The sequence below is a fragment of the Phocoena phocoena genome, chromosome 14, assembly GCF_963924675.1.
Source record: "Phocoena phocoena chromosome 14, mPhoPho1.1, whole genome shotgun sequence".
NCBI classification, from domain to species: Eukaryota; Metazoa; Chordata; class Mammalia; order Artiodactyla; family Phocoenidae; genus Phocoena; species Phocoena phocoena.
This window is the reverse complement of record NC_089232.1, coordinates 71,022,313-71,050,024: the sequence shown is the minus strand read 5'-3', so window position 1 is coordinate 71,050,024 and position 27,712 is coordinate 71,022,313. Positions and strand designations below refer to the sequence as shown.

Below are 27,712 nucleotides of genomic sequence, written 5' to 3'. Positions count from 1 at the left end.
TTTTTAGCTAGAATTGTTTTCTGCACCTTGGTATTTGTTTTTTAGATAACAATTTTAAATTGTTTTCTAAATCTGGTTTTATATTCTAGATAAAAACAGGAATCTCTGTAAATATATAAATATTAAATACTTGATCAGAGAAGGAAATATGGTGGTAGAAAGTACAGTAACTAGATTTCCTTTGTGTAACAGCACTGAAAAGAGGCGCAGGGAGCAAGAAAATAAATATTTAGAAGAGCTAGCCGAGTTATTGTCTGCCAACATCAGTGACATTGACAGCTTGAGTGTAAAACCAGACAAATGCAAGATATTGAAGAAGACAGTCGATCAGATACAGCTAATGAAGAGAATGGAACAAGGTAAAAAAAATGAACAAAAAAACCCCTGTGACTGTGTGCTTTGTTATTAAGACATTTACAATATGTGATTTTATTTTTTATCATTAAGAAATTGCATTCAATTTTGTAATCTTATTAAAGGAACATTTTTGTTTAGATGCTATTTATTTTAGAATGTGAATCTGAGACCCTTCTTTTACAACAAAGTGGCTTATTAAGTTAGCTTGAGAACTGGTTGCCTTGAAAGGTTATGAGACCCAGTATCATAGGGGATTAAGTCAGGAGATACAAGTTGTGGTATCAGACCTGAGGCTCTGGCATAGGGTTGAAAGACAGCAACTCAGAGGTAGGAAAGTCCCTCCATCTGAGTTATAAGTTTGTCTCTGCCTGGACTCTGGGTGGGGGAAACAGCCTTCTCTGAGAAAACCCTGATTTATTTTTATGGTTCATATTTATACTGTTCATATTTACTGGGGACCCAACACCACACAACTCCTGGATTGCCTACCAGAAACAAAGGCAAAGCCCTTTGAAGGAACATAACCACACCTCGCCCTGTCAGGTTCCCAAAGAAAAAGTGCTTCTGAGGGAGATTTTGTGCTATAAACTTATATAACATAGGAGGAAATAATCCACAGTGAGTAAGAACACAAATAACAAACAGAAGGAATAGACCCCAAAGAACTTCAGATTAATAGCAGCAATGTAAAAAGACTATGAACAAACAGTATGTTTTAAATGGTTGAGGTGACAGGCTTTTAAGATTTTAGGAGTGGATAGTCTAGTGACAACTGATTTAGCAGACAGGAAAAACTGGTATTGTAGGTCTGCAGAGGGGATAGCCAACAAGAGGCTGTATGGCACCTTCCTTACTCAATCTGGAAACTCTGACAGCCTGGCTCATACTCCCGCAGCCGAAAATGGGAGGATTCCTCTGGGGCAATTGAGCAGTCCAAAGGGAAAGACACACAGACACTGACAGTTGGAATTGATCCCCCAAGTGAAAAAATCAGCTCCTTGCGCTGTCCCCACACTTCACACATCTTCCAGTCAGGATTTTAGTACCTCACTCTTTAATATGAATAAAAATCCAGATATTTGAAGAAAGTCTTTTTATAAAAGAGAATAAATCAAGCAAACGAACAGAATAAAGGGAACTCAGAGGAAGCAGAGACAATGCAGGGAGCAAAAGAAAATGTAAAGCCATCAAACCAGTCCCTCAGAGACAAAAAGGAGGATATTTCATCTATGAAACAAGAATAAGATGCTATAAAATGAAACATTGGAACTTAAAATCAGGATAGCTGAAAAAAACTTTACCGTATTACCTTATTTTCTCATACTCTCTGCCCCAAGCATTCCAGGAACACTATGCCTCAGGTATTTGCACTTGCTGTTCTCTCTGTCTGGAATTCTCTTCCCTGGATATACACAAGGCTCACTCCTGCATCCCTTTTATGTGTTGGTTCAAATATTTTTTCTCAATGAACTTGTCCCTCACTAACCTATCTAATACACACACACACACACACACACACACACACACACACACCTCTCTACATCTTCCTTGATTTATTTTCCCCACAGTATTTTTTACATCTAACATATTACACATTTTATTTGTTTATTGCCTGCCTACCCCCACTAGAGCTTCATGAGGGCAAGGATTTTTCTTTGTTCACCATTGTATCCTTAATACCTGTAGCAGTTCCTGGGTACATAGTAGACTTTCAATGAATATTTGTTGAATAAAAAGATATAGCGTTGAAAGATAATTTGAAGAAATTCCATAGAAAATAAAATAAAAAAGACAAGCAAAGGAAAACAAGAGAAAGATAGAAATGTATAGGATTAGTTCAGGAGGTATAACACATCATTAGTCCCAGAAAAAAAAACACAAAAAAACAGACCAAAATTATAAGAAATAATGCAAAGAAACAAAAACCAAAAAGTTCTCAGAATTAGGGGATATGGGTTTCCAGATGGAAAGCACACATGTAGTGCACAGCACAATGAATAAAAAAGAAAGAAAAAAACCTCACACCAATGCACAATTTCTAGACACCAGAAAGAAAAAACAAGAGAGAGGAAAAAACAGACACATACTAGATTACTTTCAGGAGGGTCCGGATTTCCAAATAGGAACACTGAAAATGAGTATCCTGGACCTAGAATTCTGTGTTCATCCAAATGAAATATGAGTGCAAAATAAAGACATTTTCAGACATCTGAAGCCTCAAGAATGTTATCTCCTGTGTACTTTTTTTCAGAAATATCTATCAAGACCAAGGTAGTAAACCAAGAAAGAAAGGCATAGGATCTTAGCCCAGGGAAACCATGGAATCTTAACAAAAGAAAGGTAGAAGGAGACCCAGGGTTACAGTTGAGCAGCAGACTAAAGAAGTAGCCAGTCCCAACTGGAGCAGGTGGATAGAGAACTCTAGGAGGAATATTTCTATGGGGAAAAAAATGGAACACATAGAGTATATGATTACTGACCAAATTGAGAGGAATTTTTTAGTCTGGAGGAGAGTTTAGAGATGAATCAAACTTCACAGAAAAACTAAAACATGAAATATGAGAATTGTAAATTATAGCACATACCTTGACTCATTTGTGGACTATATTTATATGGCCATAGTAACATAGATACTAAATACTGACTGCTCTAAAAATTATTGTAACTATACTGGGAGGATGGGAAGAGGGGATATGTATGTGTGTCTAGATGGTTGATGTAAGTAAGTTAAATTCTTACCTTTTATGATGGCATGTTAATAGATTATGTCTAACATGGGCACAGTCAGGATATAGCAAATAAGCATGTTGTTGAGAAATACGGAATGTATTAGTTAGGATACAGACAAGGCTACTGTAGCAAGAGACCCAAAATACAGTGGCTTTAACAAGGTAATCTAGGCATGTGTCAGAGGCTCAGATTCCTTCCATCTGTTTTGCTGTGCCATTCCTAGGGTATTGCCCTTACCCATGTGGTTAAACGTGGCTCACCTGTACGTGTTCCTGATGACAGGAAAGGGAAAGAAGAAAACAGGAAGGCATGCTTCTGTCCCTTTAAGGACAAGACTCTGTCCTTGCATGTCTCATCTGTTCACATGCCTTAGGCCAGTCATGTAGCTACTCCTGCCTTGGGTTTTGCCTAAAATTTTGTTTGTTGTGCTTATCATGCATAGTTACTTAATGTACTTGGACTTGATGGTTTTATGTTTTTTTGGAACTGTTTAAGAAACAAAACCTGTCTTAATGTTAGAAGCACATGAAATGATGAAGGAAGTACATCTTAGAACTAAATGAGAAACTCCTATACCATAATAATTTAAAAATAAATAACCCAGTTAATTAATGGGCAAAGGCTCTGGGTAGACATTTCTCTAAAGAAAATACACAAATGACCAATAAACACATGAAAAACATACTCAATATTATTAGCCATCAGAAAAATACAAATCAAAACCACAATGAGAGACCACTTTACACTTGCTAGGGTGGCTACAGTCAAAAAGACAGATAGTAACAAGTGTTAGTAAGGATGGGAGAAACTGAAACCCTCATACAGTGCTGGTGAGAGTGTAAAATTCTGCATCCACTTTGGAAAACAGCCCAGTAGTTTCTCAAAATATTAAAGATAAAGTTATCATGTGGCCCAGCAAGTCCACTTGCAGGTATATACCCAAGAGAAATGAAAACTTGTACACAAATGTTTATAACAGCATTATTCATAAATAGCCAATAAGTGGAAGCAAACAGTATATCTATCAACTGATCAATGGGTAAATAAAATGAGGTATACCTATACACTGGAATATTATTTAGCAATAAAAAATAGTGAAGTACTGATAAATGCTTCAACATAGATGTATCTTCAAAACATTACACTAAGCAAAAGAAGCCAGTCACAAAGGACCACATATTATATGATTCCATTTATATAAAATGTCAAAAATAGGCAAATCTATAGAGACAGAAAGTAGATTGGTGGTTGCCTTGGGCTTGGGAGTGTTGGGAAAATGAGGAATGACTGCTAAAGGGTATGGGGTTTCTTTTGGGGTTGATGAAATTGTTCTAAAATTTATTGTGTTGGTGGCTGCACAACTCTGTGAATACACTAAAAACCACTGAATTGTATGTTTTAAATCCATGAATGGTATGCTGTGTGAATTGTAGCTCAGTAAAGCTGTTATTATAAACACTATATGAGATAACATTTTACACCCATTAGGTTCGCAAAAATTAAAAGCTGTGATGATATCAAGTGTCAGCATACAGAAAAACAATAACCTTTGTATGTTACTGGTGGTACATAGAGAGTAATTTGTCAAACTTAGTAATGTTGAAAATGCACAGACCCTGTGATCCAGCAATTTCACTTCTAATATTTACCCTAAAGAAAGTGTCACAAATGTGCAAAAGAGGAAATACTGAAAATAGTTTATTACAGCATTGTAAGAAGTCAAAAGGTCTACCAATAGGGGACTAGGAAATCAACTGTGGGTTATTCATATACTATACAGCAGTTCAAGTGAGTGTATGAAATTTATATGTATCAGTATAGTTAAATCTCAAACATAATATTGAGTGGAAAAAGTTGAAAAAGTCTGTATATTTCTATGTAAACATTAAAACACAAAACAATAATATATTTGTAAAAATCATGCATATGTAGTTGAAGTATAAAAACATGCTTAGAAATGTTTATGCTGACCTCAGAACACTGGTTACTTCTGAAAACGGACAGAGGAGGAATAGTGGTAGAGCTGTAGCTCTATTTGTAGCATTTTATTTATTTAAAAAGGAAAGACCTGAAGCAAATAATGTTAACATCTGTGAAAAATGAATGGTGGCTGTGTGACTGTATGCTATGCCACTTTCTGTATTTTTTGGAATATTTGAAATATTTCATATTTTAAAGTGAAAAAAATGAATCTCTATATTCAGTAATACTGTATTTGCTTTTTGGTGAGCTAATTAGTCTGACAGATTGGAAACTTTTATATAAGTATGCTGCTGCTTTAAGATGATGGATGGACTTTTCAACATCGCCACACAAAAGAATTCTAAATCATTTAACAGTTGCAGTTTTATCAATCAGATCGTCATGATATGAAGGTGAAAAGTTAGCTATTTCACGCAGGCTCACAGAATCGTACCTTCACTCTCTCTTAAGTGGCAACTGATCAAATCAGGAAAGGAGAAAGATGGAGGAAATAATTATTCTTTTACAATTTACTTATTTCTTTAAAATATTTGGTGTAGACTTTTTTTTAAAGGCTGTATATTTTTACACCATTTTTTCCATTTGTTGGTACACTGGACTTGGTAGGTCAGAATTCAAATCCTCCTGCTGCCATTTATTAGTTATATCATTTGGGACACATTATTTAACCTTTGTGAACCTCAATTTCATCATCCATAAAATGAGTATAATTAAGATTAAATGTGAAAGTGCCTACATAATGAATAAATATTATTTGAATCTGAAATTAGGTAAATTCATGTCTTAATAAACTTGCCATTATGGAAATGAGCTCTTTTTGGATGTGTGACTTTTTGCTGCTTTGTTACAGAGAAATCAACAACTGATGATGAAGTACAGAAGTCAGACATCTCGTCGAGTAGTCAAGGAGTGATAGAAAAGGAATCCTTGGGACCTCTTCTTTTGGAGGTAGCTGTTCTCATTGACTCAGAAAGTGATCAGAATCTTTTTTCTAGCCAATTTGGTTTTTTTCTTTATCTTCTTTTAGGTTTTAACATCCAATTAATAAATTATAAAACAAAGTAAAGCGTTAAGGAACTTTTAATAATTATTTTATTTTAGAAACTATATTGACCATTGTTACTATTTCAAAATTAAATGTGAATAATGAACATGAGAGATTTTCATAAAGATGCTACCAGAAAACTACTAGAGCTAATCAATAAATTTGGTAAAGTAGCAGGATACAAAATTAATGCAAAGAAATCTCTTGCATTCCTATAAACTAATCATGAAAAATCTGAAAGAGAAATTAAGGAAACACTCCCATTTACCACTGCAACAAAACGAATAAAATACCTAGGAATGAACCTACCTAAGGAGACAAAAGACCTGTATGCAGAAAACTATAAGATACTGATGAAAGAAATTTTAGATAATACAAACAGATGGAGAGATATACCATGTTCTTGGATTGGAAGATTCAACATTGTGAAGATGACTATACTACCCAAAGCAATCTACAGATTCAGTGCAATCTCTATCAAACTACCAATGGCATTTTTCACAGAACTAGAACAAAAAATTTTACGATTTGTATGGAAACACAAAAGACCCTGAATAGCCAAAGCAATCTTGAGAAAGAAAAACAGAGCTGGAGGAATCAGGCTCCCGGACTTCAGACTATACTACAAAGCTACAGTAATCAAGACAGTAGGGTACTGGCACAAGAACAGAAATATATATCAATGGAAAAGGATAGGAAGCCCAGAGATAAACCCATGCACATATGGTCACCTTACCTTTGATAAAGGAGGCAAGAATATACAGTGGAGAAAGGACAGCCTCTTCAATAAGTGGTGCTGGGAAAACTGGACAGCTCTATGTAAAAGAATGAAATTAGAACACTCCCTAATACCATACACAAAAATAAACTCAAAATGGATTAAAGACCTAAATGTAAGGCCAGATACTATAAAACTCTTAGAGGAAAGCACAGGCAGAACACTCTTTGACATAAATTGCAGCAAGATCTCTTTTGACCCACCTGCTAGAGAAAGGGAAATAAAAACAAAAATAAACAAATGGGACCTAATGAAACTTAAAAGCTTTTGCACAGCAAAAGAAAACATAAACAAGATGGAAAGACAGCTCTCAGAATGGGAGAAAATATTTGCAAATGAAGCAACTGACAAAGGATTAATTTCCAAAATTTACAAGTAGCTCATGCAGTTCGATATCAAGAAAACAAACAACCCCATCCAAAAATGGGCAGAAGACCTAAATAGACATTTCTCCAAAGAAGATATACAGATTGCCAACAAACACATGAAGGAATGCTCAACATCACTAATATTAGAGAAATGCAAATCAAAACTACAATGACGTATCACCTCACACCAGTCAGAATGGCCATCATCAAAAAAGTCTACAAACAATAAATGCTGGAGAGGGTGTGGAGAAAAGGGAACCCTCTTGCACTGTTGGTGGGAATGTAAATTGATACAGCCACTGTGGAGAACAGTATGGAGGTTCCTTAAAAAACTAAAAATAGAACTACCATACAACCCAGCAATCCCACTACTGGGCATATACCCTGAGAAAACCAGAATTCAGAAAGAGTCATGTACCACACTGTTCATTGCAGCTCTGTTTACAATAGCCAGGACATGGAAGCAACCTAAGTGTCCATTGACAGATGAATGGATAAAGAAGATGTGGCACATATGTACAGTGGAATATTACTCAGTCATAAAAAGAAACAAAATTGAGTTATTTGTAGTGAGGTGGATGGACCTAGCGTCTGTCATACAGAGTGAAGTAAGTCAGAAAGAGAAAAATAAATACCATATGCTAACACATATATATGGAATCTAAAAAAAAAAAAAAATTGTTCTGAAGAACCTAGGGGCAGGACAGGAATAAAGACTCAGACATGGAGAATGGACTTGAGGAAACGGGGATGGGGAAGTATAAGCTGTGACAAAGTGAGAGAGTGGCATGGACATATGTACACTACCAAATGTAAAATAGATAGCTAGTGGGAAGCAGCCGCATAGCACAGGGAGATCAGCTCGATGCTCTGTGACCACCTAGATAGGGAGGATGGGAGGGAGACGCAAGATAGGGGAGATACGGGGATATATGTATATATGTAGCAGATTCACTTTGTTATAAAGCAGTAACTAGCACACCATTGTAAAGCAATTATACTCCAATAAAGATGTTAAAAAAGAAAAAGAAATTTTGATAAAGGCATTCTAATGGTCGGATGGAAAACTGAAGACAACTGTCTGGCTTTGCTACTTCTTTATTATAGTTAGGACTAGTTGGGAAAAATAAAACTTTTAGAATTATTTAGCTATCTAGTGCTAATTTCTACTGTAGAATTTCATTTTTGAGTAAGGGATGCCTCAGTTTATTACAGTAGGTGTTTTCCTGACCAAAATTTTAAAACTATTTATGTAGACATTATAAGAGAACTTACTATTTTAACAACTTTGTCAAACTTTTTAAAATGAAGAATTTTTAATCTTGAATTACTTTGTAATTACTGTGTAATTTTCACCCGTTTTTTCCTATCTAATCTTTCCTCCGTCTGTTCTCAAAACAGATATTTTGTTTCCGAGCAGACTCATCACCTTAAGTACTCCTTTTTCATACATGAATGTTTAAAAACACATATATGTGTGTATATATACACTTTTAGACTTTTCCATCTCTAGGCCTAATTTTATTTTTTTTTATATATGTATGTTTATTATGTACGTGCATATACTTAAATATAAATATGTGTATTTAAATCATACACATATTTAAAAATAAATATCTATAAAATTAAATAAATTCTCCTTTCCTATCCTACCTCAAGGCCCTTCTTTCTGGTGAAGTCTTCCTAACACTCAAACTTGTATAGGTCTCTTGATTTTCTAACTCCTTTATACATTTTTTCCTATTACCCTAACTATTCTTCTGTTTTTGTATGAACCATAATTCCCTCTGCCGACACCGCTAACGTGAGAACATTCTCAAAATTTAGTGCTTGGTTTTTTTAGCCCAAGTAATATCATTTGCTTCAGCTTTTATCTCTTTAGACATGACTCTCAAATATGTACTTCTTGCTTTAAACTCTTTCCGAACGCTATTCCTGTACTTTTAACAGGCTGCTAAATATTTTTGACTCTCCTGTTAGCAAGTTCCCCCTCAAAACCTAAATTTCTTTTTCCCCTCCAAGTTATACAAGCGCTTTGTTACTTTAGGCTGTTGGTTTTAATGATTTTTATTAGGGGAATGAGCACATATTTTATAGTGTTGTAAATATAAAAAAACATTGGCCATTGAAGCTGGATAGAAACTACTCTCTGGGTGAGTGTATAACATATAACTGGGGGAGGGGAAAGCCACCACATGTGATGGACTCTGATGTTTTTATTCTTTTCACAACCCCTTAAATTGATTGCATGACACATGACTGCCTTTTGGAAATAGTGTTATAATAAGTACAGTAAAAATGTTAATGGTAGAATCTGTGTGGTGGATATACAGATGTTCACTACAAAATTATTTCAACTTTGCTGTATTTTAAATTTTTTAATATAAGCCATTAGAGGAAAATAAGTTAAAGAAAGAAAAGTACTTTAGGCTCATTTCCCGCTATCCCATCTCTTCCCCAGCCTTGGTTCCTATCCGCATCCCACTGCTTGGTTACACTTGGGCCCTTCCCATCCTAGGATGAGACCTGACCCATCCTAGCACTTATTGCTTATCTCCTCTACTCTGCAGAATATCAGTAGACTAGTCTCTTCATATCTTCTAGTTTTTCTGTTGTGGTTCTGTCTGCCTTCTCGGTGTCCCTAAGTTTAAAACTGGCCTAAGAACTTTATATCTCCTGCCAATTCATTAAATATTTATGAAATGTATTTTCTGCATATAATGCCATTTGAGATACTGAAAAAGTATAAGGTGTAGAGGTCCTTGAGATTTGTGGAGTTCCTGTAGAGAAGTGGTAGTCATTTAAATCCCAGTTTTACCACAGGTTCTTCAGAAACCACAGAGATCAATAAGGAGAGCAAATAGATTATCCACAAACTGAAAACAGCACAACTGGAGCCAGAGAATACTACTACTGCTTTAATTTACATAGACATTTGTTATTTCTGTGTAAGAAAAATCTATAACACTTTAAAATGAACAGAAAACGACAGGAAAGCATCCATTCAAAACTGCTATAAGAAGAAAGCATTTTTTTTAGATGATGAAATTATTACCCTGAAAACCACTATGAATCAAAGGAAAACTGTAACACAACATTACACATGAATTACATGTCATTAGGCAAGCATTTTCAAATATGAAAAAACACATCAAATTAGAAGTTCCAAAAATTCAGAATAAAAATGTATTTAGGTTCTTGACTTCAAGGAGCTAATAATATTTTTATTTATGAGCTATACAGATGTGAAACTGAGACTGTAAAGTAGAATTACATTTATAGACTTCAAAGTTACCTTTATTGACAACCTTTTCTAACCCTTCTTCTGTATCTCCCAATCTGCCTCATTGCCTTAAACTTTATGGAATCTAATCCAGGGCGCCTAAGAGAAGAAGTGGTAGAAAAGCCACCACGAGATTGTTCATTGACTTATCCAGGCTGCAGTCTAGAGCTGCACTGTTCAGTAAGATAGTTACACATGGCTATTCAAAGTTAAATACAATGAAAAATTCAGACATTTTTGCTGAATGTCTGGTGAGAAAAATTCTCATCAGCCACGTTTAAAATGCTCCATACCCACATGTGGTTAGTAGCTACTGTATTGGACAACACAGAAGAACATTTCCATCATTGCAGAAAGTTCTATTTGTCATCAGTCTAGAGGGGCCTGCTCAGGTAGAAGATCTGCACATCTAGAAGGTGACCAAATAGCCATGATATCGTGAGAAATTCTCACCATACAATTTTCAATATATTGCCCCCTCCTTTTTCTTAAACATAAAAAGGTAGCACGAGTTAAGAATAAAGGTATTGGAGGTAATTTCCTACACTTAAAGAGAGAGTGATGGGACTTCCTTGGCGGTCCAGTGGTTGAGACACTGCACTTCCAGTGCACAGGGCGCAGGTTCGATCCCTGGTCAGGGAACTAAGATCCCACATGCCGTATGGTGTGGACAAAAAAAGACAAAAACAAAAAACAAAATAAAACAAAAGAGAGAGTGGTATTAGAATTTATAGGCTTTTTTTTTTTTAAAGCTCCTCATTCTCCAGTGTTCTTTGCTGTCTAAGTTCCTCTACCCCTGTTCACAGCTCTGCATTATCTGACTCTAACGCTGCTTATTTCCTATTGCTCCACAAGAAAATTCTGTGTTAGTCACAGAAGTCTCCCTATACCTTCCTTGCATGTGCGTTCAGGCCTCCTAACCTCGTATTATACCATTCCTTACATTGCTTTGTGGCTCTTTGACACTGTTGACCACCCACTTCCCTCTTCCTTAAAACTCCTCATGAGCCTCTTTTATAAAACTATCTCCTTGCCTCTCTGGCTGCGCTTTAGCCTTTTTCTCAGATTTCTCTTTCTTTAGCTGCCTTTTAAATGTTAGCATCCCCCAAGGTTCTGGCCTTGACTCTTTTCCTTTTGTTTTTTGTTCTGTGCACATTTCCTGGACAGTTTTATCAACATCTATGTCTCTGTCTATATGATGTGTCCGTGTGCGTGTGTGTGTAAAATACCAATTAGGGTTTTCTGATTTGAAGCAACAGATACCAATTATGACTAAGTTAAGCAAATGTGAATTTATTGGGATGCTATTTGGATACCACAGAACTGTGCTTAGAAATAAGGTGAAACCAAGGCATCTTATGGAGGCTAGAAAGCAGAAACTGTATGAATGGTCTCTTCAAAAGACCCATCTGGACAGTGCCCGGCTGCCAGAATGAATGTGTTCCAGCCATGTTCATTCTTTTTGTAATTCTCAAGGCTCACATTTAGGGAGGAAGTTTCCCAATGGCCTGATTAAGAATCTCACGAGACTTTATTAAATGGAGAAGAAGTAACTCCTCAAAGGAAATCACATATTCTGTGGAAGGGGAAAAGATGATTGTAGTTAAAAACAAACAAAAACGAAATGATACTGTATGTACCTGTAAGTCAAAAATGTCTGTCTTTGGCCCATATCTCTTTTCACAGCTTCCCTTTCATCATATCCTGCTGCCTTTTGAACATCTCTACCAGAAAGTTCCTCAGTCATTTCAAATATAACATTTCTAAAACTAAATTTATAATCGATCCCTTTATCTCCTGTTTGAAAAAAGAAGAAAAGTCAAAAAATTAAGAACTAGATTTTTTTTCCCCCGTCGAACTCCCTTTGTTAGGGAAAGGCACTCATCTACCAGAACGCTAAAGTCATTAGTGAAGGATCACCCCAAGCGCTTGTTCCCACAGCTGTTAGAGATCACCACATCTGTTTCTTCTGCCTCTTCTGTCACTTGCACTGCCATTGCCTTGATCCGGGCTCGCGCTTGAACTGGAGCATCACAGTAGCGTCACAGTTTGTCTGCGTGCTTCCAGTCCACATGCCACACCCACTGCCAGAAGGGTCTTTGTTAAAGCAGATCATGTCAGTCTCCTGCTTAAAAACATTGCCTTCAAGATGATCCCCATGGCCAATTTTTCTTTCTTTCTTTTTATTTTTTGGCTTTTCCTTGAAGCTTTTTCAAAAAACCTTTTTATTGTTAAATATAACACAAATATGACAAGTAAGTACAAGGTGATTTCTTCTTTCTTTTTTTAAACCTCTGAGCTGTTTCCTCTGTTTTGAATGTTCTTTCCACCCCTTGCCCACCCGAGTTACTGCTGTGTCCTTCAAGCCTCAGCTGAGGTGTCATGTGGCCTCCTCCCAGGAAACCTTACCGACAACAGTCAACCCTTTGCCCGTTTGGGTGCTTCACTCTGTACCTAACCTTTATGAATTCCTCCATTGTACTATAATGTGACTACACGTACTTGTTTTCCCATCAGAGGCTATAAAATTGTTGAGAATATGTGCTTTATTCCCAGAACTTTGTCCAGTGACTGACACTTAGGTGTTACTTAGTGAAGCTTGTGTAGTCATTTAAAGCGAGGGCCCTGTGAGAAGCCCTGGCCAGTGTGAACCCTGCATTGAGACCCAAGGTGGTCCTCTTCAAAGACTGATATCCTGGGTAGAGAGAAAAACCCCTCCAACTGACGATGCTGTACAGAATGGAGTGGCATTTGTTATCATCTCCTGTGTATAGCTCAATGTCAGCCCAGCTGTCAGGACTTGGAGAAACAGGAAGATTCCTTCCTAGGAGCACACTTGGAAGTTAATTATATGCACAACATATGAGGGAAACTTGTAGGATAAGAACAAGTATTAGCAGGTTATATTAATCAGACAAACTTTTAGAAATTAAAGATGTTTGTATATTCATAGGAATAGTCTCAAAGGATTCCTTGAAATGTTACCAATCTCTTGGGGGTGGGATTTTGGCAGATCTTATACTATCTACTTAATTTTCATACATAAAAAAAGTTTAAGTTATATTTCATTTATAATTTTAAAAAAAAACAAAAAATATGCATTTCTAGCACAGGACAGGCTGTCTGTATCTCAGGAGAAGGTCAGCAGGACCTCTCTGCAACTGTGGGGCAGCCTCTGTTAACCTGTTTTCCAAGCCAACCTTTTCTGGAGAAGCTCAAAAGAAATATGATGCCCCAGACTTCTCAGAGGAAAGGATGAGTCCATGTAACCGAGGCCAAACAGAGACCTGGTGAAAGTTCTGTACTCCCTGTAAGGCTGACCAGCTGCATATTCCAGAGGCCAGCTACTAGAATAACTTCCCAGCTTGGCACTGAGGTCAGGTGCAGTCAATGGGAGAACTTGGAGAAGTCCCAGAAAGTCTGGAAACAGGAGACTACAGGGACTCCAGGCCTACTGCAAAGGAAGTTTAAATCCTTTGGATTTCACAAATGCCTTAAAAATAATTGCGCCGAGTAGTCCAGGTGAATCCCTGGGCCTTGCTGGTGCTCGAGGTCTGCACCACCAGCCCTGTGCCCACTGCTAGACAGTCTTCAGATTGGGCAGAGATGATCCCAGGAGTGGGTCTCAACCTCTCCCAGCCCCTCGGCAGACAGTGGATAACTTCCAGACATAGTCAGAGACAGACATGGAGAGTGGAAAAAGCAAGGGAGGGCTTCCCTGCTGGCACAGTGGTTAAGAATCCACCTGCCAATGCAGGGGACACGGGTTCGAGCCCTGGTCTAGGAAGATCCCACATGCCGTGGAGCAACTAAGCCTGTGCACCACAACTACTGAGCCTGCGCTCTAGAGCCCGCGAGCCACAACTACTGAAGTCCACATGCCTAGAGCCCGTGTTCTGCAACAAGAGAAGCCACTGCAATGAGACGTCCGCGCACTACAACGAAGAGTAGCCCCCGCTCACTGCAACTAGAGAAAGCCCACGCACAGCAATGAAGACCCAAGGCAGCCAAAAATAAATAAAATAAAATAAATAAATTTATATAAAAAAAAGCAAGGGAAACTGTGGCTTTGAAGATAGACAGTGTCACTAGGGAGGCAGAGAGCAAGGAGCTAAAAAGGACACACTGAAAACTAGATGGAAAATAGAAGAAGGTAGTGCTTTAGAAGCTGGATGGTGTGGTCCTTGGAAGTGGTTCATCATGAAATGGCCAAGTTTTTTTACTTGCCTGTGTTTTGATATCAATCCTGTTTCTTGCTCTGAACTATGATACTTTGTTATACCCAAACTGTTCTTTATTAAACTCTTTAAAGAGACCAAAAAGAAAAAAGAAAGTTAAATTGTATTTACACTGATTCAATTAATAGCTAAGAACATTTTAAAGAATTTTTAGATCTTCTTTTTAAAAAATATGTCTGTATTTCAGTTATCCCTATTTTAATATAAACTGCCAGACAAATATATATACATATAGATAGATAGATAGATCACCTGTTATGAAATTTATAGCTAATCTGACTTTAAGAAAACAATTAGATATGAGGGTGCTTTCCTGTGCTCATCTAAATCCACAATAGTTTAGCAAAGGGTTTATCTAGTGTTGAGGGTTTTAGATTATTAATCACATCCCTCTCCTCTTTGCATTATGAACTAAATGAAAAATAGTCAACAGCAGTCAGGTGGAAAAAAAATAGTTTTATTTCTTTTTGTTCTTGTTAAAGAAAGTGTTAGCAGTATTTTTAATGAGAACAATGCTGTACTTCATGTTTTTTAAAATCTTGGTTGAATGCTTTGGGACGCAGTGATTTGAAGATGTAGTTTCGAGTTCAGTTTATTTTAATATTTGGCTTAAATTATCAGCTGTAAAAAACACCTCACAAAAATGAGGTAGATACAAATGGAAAAATATATCATTGGATGAGTTTACTAAGTCACGATACTCATTTTGAAATCCTATCTACCAATTATGCAAAGGTTTTTCTTCAAATTTCAAATTTTTTTTTTTTCTTGGCCATGCTGTGCAGCTTGCAGGATCTTAATTCCCTGACCAGGGATTGAACCCCTGCTCTGCAGTGAAAGCGCCAAGTCCTAACCACTGGACCTCCAGGGAATTCCCTAAATTCCATCTTTTTTTATCTCAAATAGTGATTCTCCAAATTAATCAAAAGCAGTTGCATTTTCCTTTTTTAAAACACGGGTTTTTAAAGCCCATTGAAACTCTTTATTGGAAGAATTTTGCACAGGGAAAAGGTTTTGTTTCTAAATGTTTTACACTGAGAAGATAATTTTTATAAGTGGTGTACATCATTTTCAGCAACAAAATTATAACTGGTAACATTTCAAAACATCCATTTTCACGTGCTGTCTCTATAGCATAAGTGTCTTTTTGAAAGCAGTTTATTTTTTATTCATTGTTAAAATTTCATCTTTACCCTGAAGGAACAAAATTAGGTGTGTTTATTATTTGGAAAATACCTGCTTAGTAGGATATTATCATTAGCACCCAGCATCATAGAAAAGGTCAGCAAACTTGGGACACTTAACCTTTTTCAAAAACAAAAATGAGTAGCCCATCAACATTGCTGGATGGCTTAAGTCTTTTGCCACCAGTAACTAGCAAACCCCTGTATGATACAAAGGGTGGTTACATCTTGTTACAAAATTCTATAAATGTTCTACTTTTTAAAGGTCTTGATTTTATTGCTTTTATACATTCTATAGCAAGTAAACTGTAATATGTTGCGATAAACAGAAAGATTATAAATAAGGTACTGCTGTCAACCTCTGTATTCTGGATCTTCTCTCAGATTCCGTGGTTTGTGATATGTGACTAGACTGAGTGAGGCACCAGGGTGTCGATATGTTAATTAAGCTTAATTTCTTCCTTTTGTTTTAGATTATGCTATAAATAGAGATTCCAACTTCTTTTCCCTGCACCCCTGTGGATCTTATGTCCCCTTGGGGCATGTACATCTTCTTTTGGAGGTCTCTGGCTCCATCGCAGTACATAGAAGGCCTTCTGTGATTTGGCTCCTGTCCACCTCTCCAGACTCACTGCCTGCCTGTGCCTTGTGCTCCAGCAGCTCCAAATGGCTTTTTTATTCCATTATGTGCCATGTTCTCTCCTCTGCCTAGAATGTTCTTGCCTCATTCCTCCTCCCCTCTTCCACTATGGCTTTTATAACTCAGATCAGGGTCTGTAAGGAGCCTTTCTTTGCCCCCCACCTCGACCCCAAATAAGTATCCTTCTTTGTGCTCACAGAGTAGTCTGTGTATGGCTCTGATACTGCATTTCTCACTGGTATTTTATTATGCTTATGTCTCTCTCCCCACTGCAAGTTCCTTGAGGGTAGACACCAGGTCTTAACCTACAGTTTAGAGATGTTTATGACTGACTGAATGGGTCAGTCATTTACTTCACATTTGCTGCCATAAAATTTCTTTCCAAGGAAGACATTTGACATATTCATTGATGCCTACTTGAAACATGAGTGTACAGTCTGTTTAAAAATCCTGTTCCCTCCACAGAGAACATGCAATGTTAAATCTTCTATTCAGTCCCCTGTTTTTTAAGTTGGCATATATTTACAATCTCTTTTTCAGTAGAGAAATGTATATGTGTATTTTTCTTCTCTCTTTTAACCCCATAACCTCTTAATCGTTTTTTTGGCTTTGCAGGCTTTGGATGGATTTTTCTTTGTTGTGAACTGTGAAGGGAGAATTGTATTTGTGTCAGAAAATGTGACCAGCTACTTGGGTTACAATCAGGAGGAATTAATGAATACCAGTGTCTACAGCATACTGCATGTGGGTGATCATGCGGAATTTGTGAAGAATCTGCTACCAAAATCGTTAGGTAAAAGGAATGTGTTTTTTCAAAGAATGTGAACTCTCTATAGCTTCCCTTCACATAATATATATAATATATTATTATTATATTTATAATATATAGTATTATACTAATATATATAATATACTAAAAATATTTTAAAATTTAATTTCAGCCTGAGATTAAATATGAAGGAAGAGTATCATCAAGTAGCTGATAGAGAGCATTCCTTTTATCCTCTTCCTCTAGATTATGCCACAATTATGTGACAGTGTTAGGAGGCAGAGCAGTTAGTTGCCTTGCCACAAGAAGCTTCTGCTTGGAATTCCCTTTGTTTTCAATTTTAATTATGTACAAGGAAGAGACAAATGTATATAGTGTATCCTACCACCTTGCTCAAAGAAAAGAAAAGGAAGGAGGGAGGAAGGGAGGGAGAGAGGAAAGAGGGTAAGGAGGGAGGAAGGAATACCCTTCATATTACATACTTATTAAAATTAACATTTTTGGATGTGAGTGGTTTCAACTCAGTAGTTCTAAGTATGGTTGGATGGGTTGTTCACTGCTATAGGAGCCTAGCTGAGAGTATGGATGGGGCCTGATTTCCAGCTTGTGTTCTATTCACTAAGCCATGTGCCTAGTCTTTAGCCTGTATGTGCTCCAAAAGTTGGGGGAGAGTCTTGGCTAGAAATCCTATGTAACTAAACGAAACATGCAAATAAAAGTTATCCATAGCTCTTAATTTTCTATGTTGTTCACTCGATGAAGTGGAAGCCTATTTCTTCTTTGAAAAGAGTAGTATGTGTTTATAGTAACTGGAAGCCTGAAACAATTGTTCCTCTTAAAATCGCTAGTTTGATACTTGAGTTACCAAGGGGTCTTAATGTGTTATAGAATTTTAGAGTGTAAGTGACTTTTGAGATAATACAAGTGGGTTCCTTTATTTTAAAGACAAGGCAAAGATTAAGCCATTAACCCAAAACTCACAGCTAGTTCAAAGATGAACCAAGACTCCTTACTCCAGTATAGGTTTGTTTCCATGATTTCCTCTAACAGTTATAGAGTGATGAGATAGTAAAAAGGAAGGAGGTTCAATGGCGAGGCTATGGTAAGAAATCTGTTGGGAATGGGGAGAGAATAGCTGAAAAACTCCTCTGACTGCCACCATGGTTTGAATATAACATTGTAACTGGGAAATGGTGATGTGCCACACAGTGATTCTCACTTGAAATGTATAGTTATCTTCTCTATAACTGAATTCACTTTTCTTATACTGAATCAGGTAACATTTCTGTTTTAACAGTCATTTTTATGTAATGATTACCCACCATATTCAAGGCATTGTAGCATGCAGACTGTGCAAATAAAATAAAGAGCAAGAAAAAATGATTTAAGAAACCAAGACTGGTCTCTGTATATTCTAAATATTTTTTTTGAGTCACATTTGAAAAACTTTGACTCCTCCAACCGAAAGGGTGCACACACACACAAGCCATCCTTAAGCATCCATGCCTACCAGGTTAAAACCCTTGCCTAACAACAGACCTGTGATTTTCAATCATTTTTTTCATTGCCAGGGTATAACAGGAAACAAGTGGAAAAGCTCATTAATTAACTGCTGTAAAATTCTGAGCAAAAGAGCAATAAGCTATTAACTTTTTAAAGCTATTAATTTTTAATTTTGTCTTTATCTGTTTATAAAAGCTGTTAGTGAATTAAGGTATTTGTAAGACCTTATCTTTGAGGGAGGAAATCCTATACAATTTCTTGCAAATTTTACATTTTTCTAATTGGTAAACATTTAGCTTTGCTAAGGAAGATAAGTATCCTATTCCCTCAGGATAATGTTGGATCTGAGGAAGTCTGTCTTTTAATCTGAGTAGCTAATTAAGCAGATGAGTAAAGGTATGTCTTTTGTATCTTCAGAGTTTGTACTTTTTCACCTTTTTCACAGGCATATAATCAATTTTTCTTTCACAGTGAATGGAGTTCCTTGGCCACAAGAGGCAACACGACGAAATAGCCATACCTTTAACTGCAGGATGCTAATTCACCCTCCAGATGAGCCAGGCACCGAGAACCAGGAAGCTTGCCAGCGGTATGAAGTAATGCAGTGTTTCACTGTGTCACAGCCAAAATCAATTCAAGAGGATGGAGAAGGTAAAAACAAAGGGTGATTTTAAGGTGTTTGACTGCTTTTTCCATGGTTTTAGGAACAGAGAGGAAGTTGATTATAAACTGCCTTCTTCAGATAGTATTTTTGGTTATTATATTATATAGCATAGCGGCTATTCAATTTGCTCTGTATTTCTTAATACTTAAGAAAAAAATTGCTAACATCTAGAATTACCCATTTAAAATGCCCCCAAATCCTCAGTTTTAAGCTGACATTCCCACTAAAATGTCAAATTCAAACCAACTTGCTGCCTAGAAATAAGAGCTGTGACTAACTGCTGCCAGTTGGAAATGTACCAGATGCAGCAGGCTGTTGGACGGCTCTGATTTTTAGAAAGTTTCAAGCTTAGAGTGTATGGAACACTGGAGAATAGAGTTAGTATTTTTGAGGCCATACAAGGTAATTTATAAGGAGAAAGCTTCTGAACAGATGAAAACACAGCTGAAGCTCTAATATGAACAGGGTATGAACATGGTATTAGTTAAATTTGTTACAGTGGATGAGTTTTCCATGCAAACTTAAACTGATCTAAGTTAAGAACACCACAAATTGGAAATGGGAGTAAGGACTAGGGAAGGTAGCAGCCGAGGAGTCAGATGCAAAAAAGGCTGTGTATGTAGTGGGTCTCACCAGGGAATGGGCGCCACAGTCGACTGGGGACTTTTTACAAAATACACATGCAAGCCTGTCTTATATGACTGAAATTCTTATTTAGTTGTGTGATATTGCGAGTAACCTCTTAAAAAAATTTGGAAATGAGACTTGCAAAAAAATTGCAGATCCTAAAAACATAGAAGTCCTCTGTCAAGGGCAAAATAATGCTTCTTCAGAAACAGTTAAATGTTTTTTTCATATGATAAATTATTATCTGCACAGTGGTTATAGGAATAATCTTTGTAGCCATTAATGAATATAGGAAACAGACTAAAAAACTGTATTTTATAAACCACTATGTTGTTTAAATGTAGCCAAAACTACTTCTTCAAGTTGTTATCATCCAAGTACTTGAGATGCATCAGTCTCCGCTAGTTTATGTAAGAACATTCAATGGGAAGGGATAATTTATTCTAACTAGATCTCTATCTGGAGCTGCCAGTTTTTAGTTGCGAGCAATTTTATTTCTAATATTATACTATTAGATCAGAGTGACTCCAATATTGTGTCAGATCATATAACATGTACTGTTTTTATAAAAACCATTAATGGCAGGTGGTAGATGTGAACCGCTTGCTACCCTCTTTCCTTCAATTTCCCCTTCTTGTTTTGGGCAGATTTCCAGTCATGTTTGATTTGTATTGCACGGAGATTACCTCGGCCTCCAGCTATTACGGGTGTAGAATCCTTTATGACCAAGCAAGATACTACAGGTACTAGCTGCAAAGTTCAGAATGTTCTCTCAGTATTAATGATGTGACTATGCACTTAAAACTAACTGTGTCCCTCTGTTCTCTCCTGTTCAGCTTCTGTTCACTAGTCCTGTGCAGAAAACATTTCCAATGTGGTCTTGATTCTGTGCATTTTAGATACTGTCATCATTGTTATGGGAGGGTGCTGGGGAGAACATTATTTTGTAATTATGCACGTGTCTATATTCTGATTATAAATTATTTTTCATAATCTATGGAAAGAAATTTGGCAATGTAGATATTAATGTATTTATTTATAAACAGATACAAAGAAGTGGTTTTAATATTGTGCATAAATGTATCTGGCTATTTCTTTTTTCCTTTATTCTTTGTCTTTAAATTTATTCAGCACATACTGATTGAATTCCTAGAAGTGCCTGTCACTATGTGTGATTACTCAGGGTATACCTGATTGAGCAAAAAGCAATGATATAATTACAGATTTGTACTTTTTTGTTGGAAAAGGTGTGAAATGGTATAAGGGGAGCTAATAGGGAGGTCCTATTTTAAAATTAGCTGGTTAACAGAAGGCCTGTCGAGCTGATATCGCGCCCCTAGGCCCCAAAGGATGAGGCTGTGCCAGCTGTGCAAAGTGTGGGTGTTGGAAGGGTGCGTTGGGCATGGGGCATGGTGCAGAATGGGTGCTCCTGACTGAGGAGACAGAGCTGCAAAAAGCCCTAAGACAGAGGAGTATGTTAGAACTGGAGGAAGGGCTGTAGAGCCACAAAGTGAGTGATAGTGAGCATACCTGAAAATAAGCCCTTCTTTTTAAAGGCCTACTTCAGATTTGATTTTCAGCAAAAACAAGTTGTTACTGTTCTTTATAATTTATAAAGTATTTCTCATATACTGTTTAATCTTTTTTTGATAATTTTTAAAATTTCTTAAATTTAAAAAAATTTTTGGCTGCACCATGCGGCATACAGGATCTCAGTTCCCTGACCAGGGATCAAACCCTTGCCCACCCCTGCAGTGGAAGTGCAGAGCCTTAACCACTGGACCACCAGGGAATTCCCCTATATTGTTTAATCTTATCTTCACTTTGTCATGTTAGGTTTTCATACTTTTACATCAATCAGAATTGTATATGTATTACTTACCACTCTAGTCTTAAAATAGAGATAGATACTACAGATAGATTTTTTAGCAGACCAAGATTTAAAAAATCATTTCTACTAAATTTTATTCTTTGTGAAAGTTTAGTTTTAATGTACTTTTTCACTTTACCATTGTTTACAAGATCCTGTTACAATATTTATTAATTTTTTAGTCCCAGAAGTCTAATATTCCTGTATTGTGTGCTTTATCCTTGTGTTCTTAAAGATAAACTCCCAACTGCTCTTACTAAAGAGTAGGTAGGGATAAATTAGGGCAGAAAATATTGGTTTGGCTAAAAAGTTTGTTCAGGTTTTCCGTTACATCTTACAGAAAAACCCGAACGCACTTTTTGGCCAACCCAATAGAATACAACAAAGAGAATGTCTAGGAGCTTGATATCTAAGGGTAGTAATGATCAGTTACTACCCTTACAGCATCTATTACAGTAATGATCAATTACTACCCTTACAGCAACAATTACAGCATCTAAGGGTAGTAATGATCAATTCCCATACCTTTATTCATTCACTTTTTGAGTCTACCATGTACACGTTCCTTTCCACTTTCCACCAATGAACAACACTGGAAAAATTTAATAAACCCTTACTGAAAATCCAAAATATTATTGCATGAAGGAAAAATAGGGTCTATTAAAAAATATAGCTGGTCTTTTGTGTCAGTAAAACCAAACAGGGGTTTGAGAGATAGCAGAATAAAAGCCTGTTGAAAAGGGGTGATGGTTAGGCCACAGAATAAATGTGGGAGACAAGGGAGGCCTAAAAATTATGAGGATAATTTAAGAACAGTATATTTCAGCTTTTCCTCCTATTGCATTTCTATAAATTGAATCCTAAATTAGATTGTTTTAAAGAAGACTGTATTTTTCCATAGGAACAATGTTATAACTGGTAGTTTTGTTTCTGACCAAGGACCCAGCATTAAAATCTTAGATATACTTGATTTTAGAATAAATTTATAAAAATTAAAAAATTAAGCTCTGGATCATAAAGTAATTATAAATCTAGAGGGAACCTCAGAGATTACGGAATCTAGCCTGTCCATTTTACAAATGAGGGAATGGTGACTTTTCTAAAACCAGGCAGCTAATTGCTGAGGGCAGACATCTTTAGGCCCTAATATAGAACTCTTTCTTTATATTGCATTGCCTTCCACCGACGCACTATTTAAAGGGCATCACTGTACTGCACCACTTCTTACATAGAAGATACCAGAGAAAATAGAAAGATGCCAGAAAAATATGAAGTATTCTTTTATTTTTAACATCTTTATTAGAGTATAATTGCTTTACAATGGTGTGTTAGTTTCTGCTTTATAACAAAGTGAATCAGTTATACATATGTCCCCATATCTCTTCCCTCTTGCATCTCCCTCCCTCCCACCCTCCCTACCCAACCTCTCTAGGTGGTCACAAAACACGGAGCTGATCTCCCGCTGCTTCTCCCGCTGCTATGCGGCTGCTTCCCTGAAGTATTCTTAAAATGTAAAATTAGCATCATATCATAGAGTTGATTTAGATAAAAAATAATAAACAAGCTATAATAAGTATTAGATATTTAATTCCTTAAGTTTTAGTAGTGCTTTCAACTCTACATGGAGTGGTTCATGTCCCTTAAAAAAAAGAAGTTTTCTACCAGGAGATGTTGAACAGTGGTTTATTTGTTTGGTTGGTTGGTTAAACTTTCCTCTAGCAAGGAGAAGTATTCTAAATCAACCTGTTTATGATTCTCTCCTAAGATACTCATTGCATTACTGATCATTTGTTACCATTACTGATAATTTAATCACTTTCTCCCTTCCAGTCCCACAATTACAGACATCCTTGCTGTCGTGTGGGTTAATACTGACCTGAACACATAAACACAAACATACATTGCCTCGCTTAGTCACTGCATATGAGGAGTATTATTGCATTTGAAGATTATATAACAGTGGATTCTCTGCTATAACGAACTCTTAGTCTCTTATATGATGAGACAAAGATTGAATGATTAAAACTCTTAGAAAATCCGAAATTATCTGTAGTTTCAATCACAGTGTTCATCAGGTTTTCCCCAAACTGTTCTAAAATAACAAAAATTCCCTCATTTAAGTTTTAATTTATTTTCTTTCTACATTTATGCCAAGACTTGGGTGACAACCTGATCAGACATACTTGGTTATATTAGATTCAAGACCCTACGTTAAAGAGGTCTAATAAATACTTTATTTCTAAACAAACCAAGAGAAATATATAAAGAAAGGATTAGTTAAAATGAAGAGGCACAAACAGTACAATAGATTTGAGTTGATTGTGTGAAAAAAGGGAAGATGAGGAAAAGACAACCAGGCGTTCACAGAAGAGGAAACTTGAGTGGTGAATAAACATGAAAAATATTCAACCTCATTAATCAGGGAAATACAAAGTTAGACCATAACCATTTTTCTGCTACTAATTGTAAAAAATAAAGAAGCCCAACAGTACCAAGTGATGGAATGGATGTTGGATTAACAGTAACTCTTACATAGGTTTCTGGAAAACAGTTCAATATTACAAATTTGAACATTCACATAACCTGTGACTCAACAGTTCTATTCCTACATATGTACTCTAGAGAAACTGTTACACACATGTACTATGGAAAATGTGAAAGATATTCATAGCAGTATTGATTGTAATGACAAAAAACTGGGAACAATCTAGATAGACAGGAGAATATAAAGACAGAGAGATGTGACAAGTGAGGAGTACACACATAATTGAATAATATTGATGATATTGGTAATGTTCAAGTTTTGAAGTTGGATGGGGCTTTGTAAGTTTTCATCTTATTAATCTAATTCTTAATTTATATATATATATGCACATACACATATATATATATATATCTTACCAATATTACTTTGTGTGAATATAAGATTTCATTAAAAATAAAATAAAACAGATCTGAATAATCACAAACTGGATTAATTGGCTCCTGATTAAGAAATAATTTGCCTGAATTCTTCCATAGTCATTTAGGAAACTTGTTCAAATGTGATAACAATGTCAAATCACCACTAAATTTTATAAAGCGTATGTTCTGTTTGCAGAACGCCTAGCAGATCTTAATGTTCTCACTTATCTTTTTCTGATTGTCCTTTTTTTGCCTTCAGTCTTTATTCTTAAATGCAATATTGTCTATAGCCCAGGAGGAGGTAGGAAAGGAAAGGCTTCCTTACTTTCTCATATTCTCTTCAATTAATTATTGGAAATTAATTTAAACCAAAATAATATATTTCATCTCTGCCTCCCATCCCCAATAAGTGATCCAATCATTAGTATATATAGAGAGCACGATCCAAAGAGCAAACCAGAGGAGTTTGACCTACATTAGTCTCTGCAGCTTCAGGTCTTTATGATATGACTTTACTACTTGATTGGTATTGAATTTTAGGATATAATATAATGCACTCCAAGGCAAAAACAATTTTGTAATATCATGTCACTGATATATTCCGTTACCATATGTTATAAAAATTAATAGTGCTTTTGTCCATTAAACATTTGAGAGGTGGCAGAATATTTTTTAGATGCAGTTGTTAGTTTTGAAACATGAATGACTTGTATTAGGAGGCTATCATAAATGTAAACTTTCATTCTTTGTATAGGTAAAATCATCTCTATTGATACTAGTTCCCTGAGAGCTGCTGGCAGAACTGGCTGGGAAGATTTAGTAAGGAAGTGCATTTATGCTTTTTTCCAACCTCAAGGCAGAGAGCCATCTTATGCCAGACAACTATTTCAAGAAGGTAAGGTTTTTCTCTCTCAGCTATTTTCATTAACCTTGCTCTTTATTAATATTGAATAATTTATATAGAATTTATGGCTTGATAAGTATTTTTTCCAAATTACAGTTTTTACAATAATCAGTTTTAGGAAGGAAGAAGTGGGTAAGCAAAGTAATTCATGAGTGGATCCTGAATTTTGGGATGCACATTTTAAAAAACAGGATATCATGTGGTGGTCACTCACTCATTCATTCATTCATGCATTCAGCAGACACATATCAAGTTCCTCACATACATAGAACACTATGTAAGGTGCCAGGGATTCAGTGATGACAAAGCAGGATTTTGCCCTCCAGGAGCTCAAAATCTGTTAGGAGGATATATGACAGTTTTAAAGATCAGTGTGGCCTGGGCTATAAAAGAGGTATAACAAAAGAAGAAAAAAATTAATTCTGACTTGGAGAATCAGGGATGGCTTTAGAGAGGAAGTGATATTTTTGTATGGCCTTTGACGATCACTCCCAGCAGAACAGGCATGTCAGAGAGCTTCTAGATAATACAGATCTATATCATGCATGTTTACTTCATGACTGTTACAGTACCTGACTCAGGTTGAAGTTTCAAGTTAAAAATATGTCATATGAAATTATGAATTAATAATTAAATAACTGCTGTGTCATAGTACATACTATGGGAATGTGAAACAAGTATATTCCCTGCCCTTAAGGAACTTAACAGTATTATAGGAAAGATAGGGAAAATTAACTGAGAGTGAAGGCCAGAAAGTTTGTAAAGATTCAGAGATAAGGGGTTTTGATATATTTTAAAATATTGTCATGTAATTATGGTAGCCTGATACATCTTTCCCAGTGTAATTTGTTCTGTAATCTCTAAGTAAATACTTTGTCTGGAAAGAGACTCTTTGTATGGCTATTCCTGAAAAACAATTTTTAAAATACTTTTCATTATTCCATCACCTTTCTTAATTTTAACATTTTCCCGTTAGGTTTCTTAAGTTTACAGATGATTTTCCATTCATTCCATTTTAGGTCAGCTGCTTCCTAATGGTATGTGAAGGAAGCAGCTTGATTTTTTTTTTTCAGGAAGCCATCTGTATGAATCTCACTAGTCTGTTTACTTCTGGGACAGCTTCCTACAGACTAATGGTTCTTCAGTTGGCCTCTTACTAGACTGTTACCATCCCCAAAGATGGTATTTCAGTGGATATGACCAAGAAGTTCCCCAGGCAATCCTGAAGTGCAGTCAGGTTTGGAAACCATTACAGAAAGCAGTTAATGCCATCCGCTGGTTGCAAACTTTGTGACTCCCTCTACCAGCAATAGCACTTGACTTTTGCATAAGTGGGAGACTCAGAGCACTGTCTTCACTCATTGCCTAAAATGCTGCAGTATATGATACTCTTCTCTTTGATTTTTGCCTTAACTTTATAAGTTGAACCTTCCAAGGCTTTCCTTAAAAGACTTTCAATTTTATTTGCCTATAATTTGTATACATTTTGGCCAAGGCAAAGCAGGTCTAGATTATTGTCTCATTGTCCAAATGCCTAGGCTGCCCATAGATGTGATTGAGCCGTGGTTTAAAGTATGTGTTTCTAAACCATTGGAACTCTCTATAAAATAGATGGATTAAAGTATAATAAGTAACTAACCTATCATTAACATATGAAGTAAAACAATTTAGAGAGAAATGTAAAGAAATATAATTCAACACCTCTTCTCCATTACTCGTCTTAATATCCTTTTCTTGTACTTTTTTTAGAAAAAAAAAAATTCCTCAATAGAAATAACTTTTTTCTCAGAATTAAATTGCCCAGAATTCACATGACTGATTCTAGTGTTTTGGAGATTCTGGACAACCTGGTAAACAGCGTTTAT

At 36.1% G+C, this 27,712-nt stretch overlaps 1 protein-coding gene across 3 annotated transcripts in view; it reads left to right on the top strand.

The window, feature by feature from the left end:
• Positions 1 to 27,712, top strand: part of NCOA1 (nuclear receptor coactivator 1) — a 200,945-nt gene that overhangs the window by 99,258 nt on the left and 73,975 nt on the right. For all 3 annotated transcript variants that reach the window (XM_065891296.1, XM_065891298.1, XM_065891297.1), the window contains 6 exons: positions 193 to 359; positions 5,921 to 6,018; positions 17,222 to 17,399; positions 19,350 to 19,529; positions 20,817 to 20,912; positions 25,698 to 25,838. In XM_065891296.1, the coding sequence (XP_065747368.1) occupies positions 193 to 359; positions 5,921 to 6,018; positions 17,222 to 17,399; positions 19,350 to 19,529; positions 20,817 to 20,912; positions 25,698 to 25,838 (860 nt within the window). The remainder of the gene's footprint in view (positions 1 to 192; positions 360 to 5,920; positions 6,019 to 17,221; positions 17,400 to 19,349; positions 19,530 to 20,816; positions 20,913 to 25,697; positions 25,839 to 27,712) is intronic.